At 40.7% G+C, this 13,605-nt stretch overlaps 1 protein-coding gene across 2 annotated transcripts; it reads left to right on the forward strand.

The window, feature by feature from the left end:
- Positions 1 to 588: 588 nt before the first annotated feature.
- On the forward strand, positions 589 to 13,324 carry LOC131230356 (transcription factor EGL1-like). 2 transcript variants are annotated; one of them, XM_058226238.1, is made up of 8 exons: positions 589 to 1,607; positions 4,972 to 5,226; positions 6,445 to 6,541; positions 6,764 to 6,778; positions 8,781 to 8,837; positions 9,647 to 10,591; positions 12,302 to 12,748; positions 13,091 to 13,324. In XM_058226238.1, exons 1-8 carry the CDS (start codon positions 1,480 to 1,482, stop codon positions 13,160 to 13,162), a joined length of 2,016 nt encoding a protein of 671 aa, XP_058082221.1. In that variant the 5' UTR covers positions 589 to 1,479; the 3' UTR covers positions 13,163 to 13,324. The 2 variants fall into 2 exon arrangements, with proteins under 2 accessions (XP_058082221.1, XP_058082223.1); XM_058226240.1 differs by lacking the exon at positions 8,781 to 8,837.
- The last annotated feature ends 281 nt before the right edge of the window (positions 13,325 to 13,605 follow it).

Raw genomic sequence — 13,605 nt, forward strand, 5'->3', positions numbered from 1 at the left:
AAAACGGATGGACGGCATGGATTAAAAAAATATATCAAGGTGGGCTCCACACCGTAAGGGTAAGTGTTACCCGTTTAACACCTAATCCGCGCGCGGTGCACGGATCACAGGCAACTCTCGACCTCTTATAATTACTTCGGGAGGCAGGGCGCACAAGACGAACGAACCCGATCCCTCCCACGTGCCGCACGTGACATGCGCAGTGAGAATACTATTACGATGGCTACTCTAGAGGGACGCGGATTTCCTGCGAAAGGAAGTTCCTGCGCTGGGAAATTAAGTGGGGCCCACTGTGATGTTTGTGAGAAATCCTCTCCGTCCATCCGTTTTGTGAGCTCATTTTAGAGAAAGGTGCGCCCACCGGAACGGATCATCCCCACACGAGTCACATTTGACACGTGCGGTGAGAATATACTATTACGATGGCTACTCGCGCAAGTAGCCAGCTCAGAAAGAGAGATTTCTGGATTTTTTTATTCTTGAGAGCTTGGGTTGTGTTTCTTTTGCTTTAACTGCATCATTGATATATTATATGACATTCCTCTCAGCTGCTATAAATTCTCATCAGTGGCTATCTCTCTCTCTCCCTCCCTCCCTCTCTCTCAAAAACCCAAAAAAGAAAAAAAGAAAAGAAAAAGAAACTAGAAATGGGTCTTGTTACTTGCTCCTGTTTTGGTTAATCAATAATCTGCTTTTGCTGTTTTATCTATCATTTCCTATTCTTCTCTCTATTCAGACCAACGAAGGGGAAGGAAGAGAAGGAATCTCTCTCTCTCTCTCTCTCTCTGATTTCTTTCTTTCTTTATTTATTAATTTTATTATTATTATTTTCAGTGCTAAAGGATGAGATTCGAACTGGGTTTTGTTTTTGCTTGAAGACAACAGAAACCCACCTCAGAAAAGAAAAAGAAGATTTTTTGGAGGACCATGTGTTTGAGTGTTTTCAGCAAAAAAACTGTATTTTTTGCAGTAGTGTTTTGCCTCCCAAGTTGAAAAAAAAACAGTGGAAAACTGCAAATGCTAGTGATTTTTCAAGCTCTCTTTCCATAAAGATCAAATCTTTCTTGTTGGGTCTGGCTTTCTGTGCAAGATTAACAGAAACCCACCTGAATTTTTATTTTTTTTTAAAAAAACAAAAGCAAAAAAGAAAAAAAAAAAAACAGATTTTTCTGCCGAAACTTGTTTCTATGAGTTGCCTTTTGGTCCCTGAACTACAAAACCAGGGTGGTATTGCACAAAACCAGTCAGGAATACCACATCAAGAGGCCTGCTACTGGTAGTTTATAATTTCAAGCTATTATCTTTTAGCTCTTTTACCAAGGGTTGGAGATTTACCTGCTTTCTAGAACAAAAGCAGATTTATTTATTTATTTATTTTTAAAGTATCTGGGTTCTGATTATTGGGCTGGAAAAACCCAGAATCTGAAATCCAGGTGGTTTGGATTTTGAATTTTGGAAAGGGAGTGTTATGTGTTGGGCATGGCTACTGGGCTCCAAAACCAGGAGGAAGTGCCAGAAAACCAGCTGAAGAAGAAGCTTGCTGCTGCTGTTAGAAGTGTTCAATGGAGCTATGCAATCTTTTGGTCCATTTCTACCAGACATCAAGGGTATTTTTGGAAAATTTTAATTTGAAATTCTGTTTTTTTCTTTCTAGTTTTTATTTTTGAACATTTTTTGCTTGCTTTGATTTTTTACTTGAGTATGTTTAATTTTCCAAAGACTGGTATATATATGTTTGGTTGTGTTTAGTCCATGTTTGGATGTACGAAGAAGTTGGGTGAATTCAATATCTGGGACCTGTAATCTTTTTGGTATTGATTTGGGGTTTGAAATGTCGAAAATGGTATCCCACATGATTCTGTTTTGTTCTTTGAAAGGATACAATATCTGTTCTACTTGCGATTTGGAGTAGATCCAACCACTCCCTTAGATTCTCCAACTTGGGTGTTTCTGCAGATAGTAGGTGTGTAGTGTTGAAGCTGTGTGGTGGGAATCGATGAAACCGGATCCAAAATGATTAGTATATGTGCTTGGTGCATGAAAATGACCTTGAGAAAGAAGTCTCTTTGCTATGTTTTTTCCTTCTGCATTCTAGTCCAGCATAGATTTCTAGAATTGAATGTATTTCTGTGAGATATTGGGTAATGCAGAGACCGTATGGTAGAATCCGATGAAACCAGCATCTGGGTATTTGGTAATTTTCAGCTGACTGATATAAAATGGGTTGTATGTGTGCTTTGCTGCATGCAAGCGACTTCTATAGAGAACCTCCTTCTCTATGGTTCTCTTTTTTGTAATTTGATCCGGCTTTCATTGAGTTAGTGTTTTCTGTGAGAAATTGTGTAATGTGGCATCTGTGCTGTTGAAATCGATGAAATGGGCATCTGGATCTGTTTAATTCTCAGCAGACTGATGTCAAATGAGGTGTATGTGTGGTCAGTAGTGTGAAGATGACTTAACCAGAGAAGCCTCTTTACTACTGTTTTGCTTTTCTTGTATTTAGACCTGGGCTAGATTTCTTGACGGTTTTCTCAATTTTTGAAAATATTCTATAATATGGAACCTGTCTCTGTTTGAATTTGATGAAATGGGCTTCCGGATCTTTTCAATTTTCAGCGAACTAATGTAAAATGAGGTGCACTTGCTCAGTTGAATGAGCAAGACTTAGCTAGAGACCTTCCATTTCTATGGTTTTGTTCTTTGCATTTATATTAGGTCTAGATAGCTTGAAGTTACTGTGTTTCTGATGTGGTAACTGTGTGGTTGAAGCCGATGAAATAGCTATCTGGAACTGTTTAAATTTTCCGCAGAGAAGTGTAAAATCAGGAATGTGTGTGTTTGGTTGTATGAATATGAATATTCTAGCTCTTTGTCTCTATGATTTTGACATATTCTATTGAACTTGGAATGGAGTTGGTGGAAATCATTGAAATGGGCATCTGTATCTGTTTAATTTTCCGCAGACTTATGTGAAATTCGTGTGCTGATTGCATATAACTGACTGAACTGGTGAAATCCCCCTCCAAAAAATAAAATAAAATAGTGATCTTGGATTAATAAGTTGATGTTTCTGTGATGTATTGTGTAATATGGAAGTGTTATGGCAGAAATTGAAGAAACCGGATGTAAATGAGTATTATGTTTGCTTGGTTGCATGAAATGATCTGCCTTTCTTTATTTAGATTTGGGTCTTTTTATTTTTTATTTCTAAAAAATTGAGGGCAGGCTTAGGTTTGTTGAATTTGCTTTGTTTTTTGTTAGAGTATATTAGAATAAATTAGAGTATCAGATTATATTAGGGATATTTTCATATTTGTTTAGATGAATATCTGTGAATATATCTCCAGGTCTCTTCAAATCCCCTATCTCCTCTGTATATTCATGCCGTTCTCATAGAAACTAATAGAAGTTCCATTTTCTACAATGTTGTCTCTATGTTCTAACATACTATTTTGAGTTTTGAGATTGTATTGTGTAATGTGGAAGCTGTGTGATGAAATCGTCATCTCATTTTAGGATGTGAAGAAAAATGTAGGCCAATGGCATTGAACAAGAACAAGGCTGCAGATCCTTGCATGTTTCTTTGCAAAATAAGTTTGTGATACTTGTAATCTTTCTTTTCCCTAGACTTGTCTCCTCTGTTTTTGTGTTCTGATTGGCTTCTGATTTCCTGGTGGAATTGCTGTCAAATGCAGTACATTAGGTGCAATGCTTTGTATTTGGTGGATTCAAGAAAATGGGTTTTGGTATAATGGGTTTTTAGCTCGATCAATGAGAGAAATGGAAGTTCCTTAGTTTGTATTTTGATTCATCGACACGTAGAACAGGTGCCTTGTTCTGTTCCTCATCTGATTTCAATATTAGAAGTATGGTATAAATAGGACTTTCCAAGTCCATATTACACACTCACATGAAACACTTGTACAGTTGTATGTTGCGGAGTCATATAGTCATTTGTTTTGGAGTATTTAGAGTTACCTATTAGAAGTAGATGATATTTTTCAAGTTTGATTAGGAGTCCTTGAGTGGTGTAGACATAGCAATGGGTTTGGATGTGTATATGATATATGGGATTATAGCAATGAAAATACTGAATTTTTCCTCCCTCTTGGTTTGGTGATGTTGGTTCTTTTCCGATATTGATCTATTTCTTAAAGGTCCATCAAGTACCTACAAGTGGTATCAGAGACTCGGGTCCTTATCTTCTCCCAAAAGTATTCTCTTGTTGATAATGCATTTGGGTCTATTCATTCGCTAATGTTATTTAACTATCTTCTTTCCATTTTCCTTGCTTTGCTTGTACAATCACAGGACTGGATTTTGGATTATAGTACGTTTGTGAAACATTCAAATGTTAGTCTGTTGAGACAGTCTATTCAAAGGATGTGCGTTGTATTTTCATTTTTTTTTCCCTCAGTTTGTAGGGCAATATTGGGGCCCATGTTTCAGTGATTTAGACATTGGTCCAATGGCATCCACCATGGATGGACGATGCCTCTGAATTCTACCTGATAGGATAATCTGAACCCTTTTTTTGTGTCCTTCAAATGGATGCTTTTTAAGTACTCCGGAAATGGCCTGATATTGGACAGCTAGGATTTTCGAACCTGGGACACTTTCAATCCATGGTCCATCCACAGTTTGTCTGAATCATGGCGATGGGCCTCACTTGTACAAAAACCGTGAGGATACCATCATATCCTCAGGCCCATGACACCCCAATCCCTCTCCTTACTATTGTTTCACTTCATTTTTGCCATTTGGTGTGAGACCGACTTATACACCTATGGTGTGCCAAATGAATGTGTACAAAGCGTGTTTTGTACTTGTATACATACAGTACACTATAGGTGTATCCCATACTATATCTCTCTCTCACAAGGTCTGGTTTTGAAGACCCACATGGCAGTTCTTATTTCTTGTAAACGGATTTTAGTCCTCGGGTTATGTTCTAAGACCTCTTTCTTCTAGGGCGTTGGAATGGGGTGACGGGTATTACAACGGCGACATCAAGACACGAAAAACGGTGCAACACATGGAGCTCAATGCCGATGAGATGGGATTGCAGCGTAGTGAGCAACTGAGCGAGTTATACGAATCCCTTTCGGCGGGGGACAACAACCAACAGGCTAAGAGGCCGTCTGCCGCCTTATCTCCTGAAGACCTCACAGATGCCGAGTGGTACTACTTGGTTTGCATGTCCTTCATATTCAATCCTGGCCAAGGGTAATTCTCTCTTTGATTTGCTTGTTTTAGGCAACTCCGCTCGAGATTCATCTTCATCATTGGTTCTACACATCATGTGCATACGGGCATCTAAGCCATGCATACGGTGAGCCCCACCACAAAGATCACCCAACATGAAAATCAGGTCAGCCTAATCATCAGGTGGGCTGTATGCTACATTGAATCAGACGGAATCTGTTTTAAATCGTCTATTATTTTCATACAGCTTGGCCTACCTGATGAGTGGACTGGCTTGATTTTTGCTCCATTTGATCTTAATGGTGTGGCCCACTTTATGAATGTCCTCGGATCACTATGCACCTGACATACTTTGCATCCTCTGGGTATATGCGATTGTGGCTCTTTCGTAACTGAAAAATTCTCATTTCTATCGGATTTAGTTGAATTGTATCTGAGAAGGCTGCCTATTGTTGTGTCCACAGGTGTTTTTGTTTAGAGTGGTATTACTCTTTTGACTTTTGTTGGTTTAGGGTCTATTTGGATGTTCAGCTGAAATAAATTGCACTTGCTCAGCTCGCAAGGAGGAAATGATCGATGTGGGATTGTGGGTTAGCCCCAATCCATTCGTATAGACGGACAAGTGTCTAAATTATCATTACCACCATTTCGAGTCCCCATATGCATGTACGGGTAATGCTGATGCACATGCCTCTATAATCTATACATTAGAGGTGTCCCACTATTTAGATGCTTTCACCCAAGATTAAGGCCATTTACAATTGTCAGATGGGCCACAGTTTTCAAAATAAATATATGGCTTGGCTGATTTTTTTTTTAAATTTTTGGTAGCCATTCAAATGTTTCTGACAATGTGGCCCACTTGCTGAATGGAGCAGATTTATTTTTGGGACAGAACATAGACATGCTCATGACCACCTTATGGATAGCTTGGATATTGCACCTATCAGCCACTCAAGCATGTTTGGCGGCGTGTGCATTAGCATTTCGTACATGCATGTGTTCTTCGAAAACCTCTCAAATCCAACTTGAAATGTGTGGGATTACAAATTGGAGTTCAATTTTCATTGTAAGATGAAATGGTGCTCTCCACTTTCACATTTCCTCTTCAAGTAATTGCAGAAATCTTAATTCAGTTCAATTGATCATCCGAACATGAGTCTGCAAATTGCTGCGTTTTGTTTCGTTTGATGAATTTGTCCATTTTGGTTAATGTGCTTCCTCCACAATGTTGTGTAGGTTGCCGGGAAGGGCATTGGCAAATGGGCACCATATCTGGCTACATAACGCTCCGTATGCCGATAGCAAGGTTTTCACACGCTCGCTTCTAGCAAAGGTTGGTGTTTCTTGCTGGAAGGTTTTATTTTCTTTTTCGATCTGCAGAGATTTTATTTTCCACCTGATGCAAATCTTAGTTGGAAATATAATAGAACAAGCTGTTTTTTAAATACTTTTTTTTTTTTACTCGTTTTGTGTTTGATTTATTTTATTTGATCTTTTTGTATTTGTTGCTTGGTTTTGATCCAATGATTGGCTCCGTATCGATTGTCATGCCCAGAGCGCATCTATTCAGGTATACTCTTCTTCTTACTTCTTTTCATGCGTTGTTACTGAAGATATCTGGAAAACCTTGAGCTAGTAATTATCAAAAGTTAAGGACCCGTTTCGATGCACCCTCAAAAGGGATGTTCAACACCTAAATGGCATTTTCAGCCAATTCCCAGTTAGCTTTTTGTGTCGATGCACTTTTGTAAACCCCATTTCATCCCTTGCTTGGAAAAATAGGTACTGAGAAGCCAACTCGCAGATTGTTTTTCATTGAGTCGACTGAAAAAGAGGAGTGAAAACCCCTCTCATTGATTGCTGGGCATCTAACAGATGGGTGAAGGATAGCCAACATCCGAATTCAACCTGCAGATACCCAGTAATCGGAGGGTTAGGATGGTTCAGTTAATCTTTGGGATGATGACCTATCCATAGTGGGTATCACAATTTGGATGGTTTAGTTTTAGTTAATTTATGCTAGGTGTTCAATTACAAAGTGCCTGCATATGAATCATGTCATTCCACCAGAGTATCAAAACATTCCCGTTTATTCAAGTACATGTGGACAGCCTTGCTATCACAGAAAACTCCGAGTGGCATACCATTAAATAGGCAGCCACCTGACCTACTTTTCTTCTTCCCATAGTTGGCAATACTCTGTTTTAAACTCTGTATTTTTTTTTAAAAATACTCGTATAATTGATCAACTGTTTAGAACTCCGTATATTTCGAAAGATGGGCAATTTTTTTTAGCAAACAGAAGTGAACGTTTTTTTTTTTTAAATTTTTTTTTTTTTTTTTTAAATAATATTTTATTTAAAAAAAAGTTATGGGGGAAATTTCAAAAATAAAAATTTGCACCAGATTGATAAAATTGAGTAGAAGTTCAAATTTTTAAATGGAGACGGATTGATTTATATGAGAATTTCTTGAAAAGGAAAGATTGAGAGAGGGAAAGAACACCTTTCTAAGTTCTATATACATTGCTATTCATATATGTAGATTTTCTAATAAAGTTATTCAAAATCGGTTACGTAATGGTCATAATGGCTGTTACTTAACAGTAATGGTCATAACCGTTACGGATTACGGGGCCAAAATGATCGTTATAGAAAAAAGAGTCGTAACGGTCTGTATCATTATGGTGTAACGGCGTAACCGTCTGTATCATTATGGTGTAACGGCGGTGGCCATTATGCCGTTTTTACCATTATAAGACATCTTGATTCTAATTATTTTAATTAAAGTTTATTATTTTAACCTTATATATAAATATTGCACATATATGGCATATATAGCCATTTTTTTCCCTTAAAAAAAAAAAAGAAAAAAGATACAACTTGTATTATTCATTCACCAAAATTGGGTTTTTCCATTTTTTTGAATCAATTTTTTTACCATATATTTTTTAATGATTGATACCGAATTTAAATATGAACATTTCCTATACTGTTTTTTTTTTGCCGTATGCTATTTTCCTGACTATGGTTCTTCCTATGATGTAAAATATGTGCCAACGAGTATGTCTTGCCCATATATATAATATGGTTCTGCAATCATGAAAATCTACAATGCTTGCTTGAGTTAAGTGATCCCGATCATTAATCTTGTGGACTGCATATTGGATGACTGATGCTGCAAAAGCATGCCTAGCCATCCGACTATTGACCCACAAGTGGATGGCTGAAAATAAAGCACACCCAGTGGTCATGTGCAGCAGAAAGACTTCCATCAATTGACCGCTGGGATTTGTTCAGCGGAGAGATTTTAGGGCCATGGCCTATCCATGGTGTGACCCACAAGATGAATGGTCTGGATCAGTCAAAGCCAGTCCACACTTACACGAAATTCTTGTCAGAATGGAAACACTGTTAGTTCCGTTGTAATTTCCTCTTTGCAATCACCGCAACACATAAGCAAAACATGAATAAATGTTGTACGTATCTGTAGGTATTGCTGATGCTACTCTCAGTGACATTCCACACACTTGAGATTTTCTATCCGTGATGTTTTCTGCCGTTCATTTGCAGACTGTGGTGTGCTTTCCCCTAATGGGCGGTGTGCTGGAGTTGGGCACGACCGAGCTGGTAACATCTTGTGTCAGACTTCCCACCTTTTACACTGCGTTTGGATGCACCATTGGGATGAATTGCAATAATTAGTTCAATGGAGACTGATACGGTTCTAAACATCGTATGAAACTGAGTCGACTCAGTTTTGGTGGGCAACAAAACAAGTGACTAGACCGACACAAGACCGAAAATAACCAGTTGGGCTGAGTCATACTGAAACAAGCGACTAGACCGAAATGGGAATGAAAAGAACAAGTCGGGGCGAGTCGGACTGGTTTCGGTCTGCAAGTGATGTTTTTACAAAACTACGATGGTGAGGAAATGACCAAATTGTAATGACCTTATTGCCGTCATATTCCTTTCAAGCGGAATTCGGAAGTTGGAATAATTACAATTTGAATCCTAGTCGTCCTTAAGAATACTAAGGTACTGTTTGGACACAAAATCTTTGAAAACGTCGTTTTTCATAACTCTGTAATTTGGTAGGCTCTGTTGTGACACATCAGCATGCATCTTGTTGTTTTGCAATGTATAAGCAATTCCGCATTTTCTCCCTACAAAACAACATGTTACAAACACCCTGAACTGTTGAAATGGGGCCCACTGATATACAATTCTTCAAAACGGAGTGTTTTCAAATGTTTGTATCCAGTTGGGGCCCAGAGGAAGGTAATTGCAATTTGGCTGTCTCTATCTTATTGAACTGATCATTGATATTTGAATCAAAACTGCATTGGGCATCCAAACCTGTCATCTTTTTCGTTTTTTTTTTTTTGAAAGATGTCCCAACTGATTTTTCTTTTACTTGATTGTATTCTCGAAAGATCTCAGAAGACCCTTCTCTCCTTCAAACTGCAAAAACCGCCTTTCTGGAGTTCCCTAACCCCGTCTGCTCTGAGCAATCTGCTTGTAGCCCCCAGAAAGCAGACAATGACGAAGATCTCACAGGCGCCGAGCTTGATCAAGAGACGGCCAATAATGCTCTTGGGGCTGAATGCGAGATGCTCTCGGAGGGCGGTGGGGGGGGCCACGCGTTTCCGCTATCCTGCCCATCCTACCCGTCGAAAGAAGAAAGAGAGAAGGACCCGGAAAAGATCGAAGAGCCAAAGACAGGTTCTTGCAATGACAGCTCAAACGGGTGTTGCCCACATCAGCACACGGATGACTCTTTCATGCCCGACGGGCTGAATGGCACCGCCTCCCAAGTCCAAAGCTGGCAGTTCGTGGACGACGATTTCAGCAACGGCCTGCATGGGTCTGTGAATTCGAGCGACTGTATATCTCGCTGCCACGTCGTGAATCCGGAGAAGGCCGTTGCCACTCCCAAGGGGGGGAATGTAAATAACCTCCTGCATGATCTACAAGAGTGCAATCACACAAAGCTCGGGTTGTTGAACCTCGAAAGGGACAACTCGCACTACTCGAGGACCCTTTGTGCTATCTTCGGGAACGCTAACCGGCTGGGCATGAAGCCTTACTTCCACAATGGTTCTTGTGAGTCCAGCTTCGCGGCTTGGAGGAAAGACTCGGACGCTCAGAAGCCGTCGTTGATTGGTGGGTCCCAGAAAATGTTGAAGAAGATCTTGTTTGACGTCACATGGATGCATGGCGGTTGCTTGCCAAAGATCCATGAAGAGCTTGGCTGCAAGCTATGGAAAATCGAAGCAGGCAATATCAGTGTGAATCACGTTCTGTCAGAGAGGAGGCGGAGAGAGAAGTTGAATGAGAAGTTCCTGGTTCTCAGATCATTGATTCCATCAATCAGCAAGGTAATGCAACAGCTTGCCTTAGATTCTTTCTGTCCATGTCTGGCCTACGTTTCAGTGATCAGGACTGTTCGTTTGGTGTGCCCGTCATGAAGGGGCATGCTGCTAAAATTTAAATGGACGGTTAGATAAAATGTGGTGTGTGGGCCGTCTGTAATGGGCAAAGGATCAACTATTTGGATGGCTGGCATTGGTGGAATGTATTTTTCTGGCCCATCCTACATCCACAGTGGGGTCCACCAGAGGACCAGATGGAAACTAGAGATCACTGAAAAAGGGCCCCTTCTCAAGTGCTAGTAATTCTGGTTGAGCCTTGTACAACCTTATTGACTATGCTACCCTGTTTTTTTTCCTGCCAACTTGTCACATCTGACATCCAAACTGTGCAATGAGGTGGGCCCCACATTGATGATCACTGGTTTGAAGATCACTCCAATCCACTTATTGGGTGAGCCACACGTGTAAATTGGGTCAGTTTCATTGGCCATCCATTGATTTCGATCGTGCGGATTACCTGATGAGTGGATTAGCCTTTGTGCTAGGTGATCTCCATGACAGGGCCCACCTTTAGTATGAGCATCTGAACACAGCCTCACGGCTTCTTGTCAAGGTCGTTTATATGACTTGGGAGCATGATTTTAGGACTCAGTGACTCAGCCTGACTTGTTCGGTCCTGAGTCAAGTCATGGGTTGGATTGGACCGAGTCCGAGTCAACTCGGAGTCTTAAAACCTTGCTTGAGAAATCCTTTAGTTTTTCCCTGGAGAAATTATAGGGCCCTGATGCATCATGAGTTGAGTAGTGTAGTGTCTTGATTTGATCAGTTGGTTCAAGTGGGTCACATGGCTAGGTGATCTGACGGCCCCATCATGGATTAACCATGCCCGCTAAATCTCTGACATTGGAAGATCCTAGCTGTTGAACCTTTGGTCTTTCCTCCATTGAATGTGGTTTGTTGGTGCATTTTTCTAATAAACCATGTTATTTGCATGTTGATAATGAGAAAGTTGGAGTTGACTGTTTTTTTTTTTTTTTTTCTGAGTTGACTCGAAACTCAAGCACTACTCACATCAATGGTCCTGAACCAACTCCTCACCAGAACTCCTTGCTGGGGAACTCGGTCATGGGCCTGACTCGACTGCGGCTAGAATAGATGCAACACAACTCAAGTCACTTGTTTTGTCTCATTTGAAACCAAGATATTCAAAATCGATTATGTAACGGTAACAGTCATAACCATTACGCATTACGGGGTCGAAACAGCCGTTACAGGAAAAACAGGCCGTAACGGTCCTATAACAGTTTGTTCAAAAAATAAAAAAGGGCCATAACGGCCGTTATGGCCTGTATCATAACGGTAATGGTGGTGGCCGTTACGGCACCGTTACCGTTTTGGAACACCTTGTTTGAAACTCAATAAAATTGTATGCCAATTCACTAGCAAACTCAGTACTGGACCTGACTCGACCGTGGCTCAGCCACTCAGTCGACTCGAGTCACTCGTTCAGTCACATCCATGATCTCTTCCACATGGAGAGATGTACTTAGTCGGCACATTACAGAGCCGTTGATGCCAGTTTCTTGTACTTTAAATATCAAATCGAGTCGGGTCGAGCCTCTGAGTTAACTCGACCCAGCTGGACATCTAGTCGAGTCGAGTTTTCCAGTTTGAAAACTATGCTTTGAACTTCTTGCGTTTGTTTTTTGGCTTCAGGTTGACAAAGCATCCATCCTAGGCGACACAATTGAATACCTCAAAGAACTTGAAAGAAGGGTGGAAGAGTTGGAAGGCTGCAAGGAGTTTACAGAATCCGGAGCGAGAGAGAGAAGGAAACATCCGGACATTGTCGAGAGAACGTCCGACAACTATGGCAACAATGAGATAGTCGCCAACGGGCAGAAGCTGTCCATAAATAAGAGGAAGGCATGTGACATCGACAAAGCGGCGGATGTCGAGCTCAATTGGGTCTTGTCCAAGGATTGCTTGGCGGACATGACCGTCACAATCATTGAAAAGGAGGTCGTGATTGAGATGCGATGTCCGTGGAGGGAATGCCTGCTGATCGAGATTGTGGACGCGATAAGTGGGCTCCACTTGGATGCGCACTCCGTGCAATCATCCACCATTGATGGGGTTCTCACCCTTGCATTAAAATCAAAGGTTTGGTTTTCTCAACACTTATTAGTTCTATCCAGCTATGGTACCCTCCCTTATTTATGGTGCTCATGTGTGAGATCCTGGCAGTTCATTAAGCGGGCCCTGTTATGTATTCTCCATAGTCCAAAAATCAGATCAGGTGGAGCACACATGTCGAATGTGGATCATTGGTTGATTTTTATTTTTTAACTATTGGGTTTTTTTTTTTATACATGTTCACCACCTGATTTTTGTGCGATGGGGTGGGGCCCACCTGATGAATGGTCCTCATGGGGAGAGTGGCAAGCAGCCATTGGATTTCTCTAATGTGGATGTTGATGTGTGAAAAAAATAAAATGGATGCAGTTTAGGGGAGGAGCGGTAGCATCGGCGGGGATGATCAAACAAACACTTCAGAGAGTTGTCAGCAAGTGTTGATGACCGTTGCTTTGGTGGGCCACTCTCACTAATTAGCTGATAGTTGTAAGTTTGCTCAAGTTGCTGAGAATTTCCTTCTTCCTGGCATACATTACTCTGCATAAACACATCTTCATGTCCTTTTTTGTTCCTCCCCAATGCCAATGTTCTGTAATTTCTTCAGTCTTGATTGTGCAATGAAAACATGGACATGTACCTCTACTTATGTGTGGGTCATCTGAGCCGTGCATCATGTGGGCTGCGTCGTCCATAGGCATGTGTTGGAAAAACAGATAGTTCAACTGCCAATAGTCTATATGCAGTGCGCGCATTTGTCATGTCTGATGAGCAAACCAGCCCAATTACTGGCTGGATCATCTATGGTGTGGCCCACCTGATGAACGGTTTTAGATATCCTGCATGTGGAGAGGTACACGTCAGCTTACTGAAACTCATGCATTACA

Source organism: Magnolia sinica, chromosome 17, assembly GCF_029962835.1.
Source record: "Magnolia sinica isolate HGM2019 chromosome 17, MsV1, whole genome shotgun sequence".
Classification (NCBI taxonomy): Eukaryota; Viridiplantae; Streptophyta; class Magnoliopsida; order Magnoliales; family Magnoliaceae; genus Magnolia; species Magnolia sinica.

Coding starts and splice junctions, on each gene's coding strand:
- LOC131230356 (XM_058226238.1), top strand. CDS start 1,480: ATGGCTACTGGGCTCCAAAACCAGGAGGAAGTGCCAGAAAACCAGCTG. Junction 8,838..9,646: donor AGTTGGGCACGACCGAGCTG/GTAACATCTTGT, acceptor TATTCTCGAAAG/ATCTCAGAAGACCCTTCTCT. Junction 10,592..12,301: donor TGATTCCATCAATCAGCAAG/GTAATGCAACAG, acceptor TTTTGGCTTCAG/GTTGACAAAGCATCCATCCT.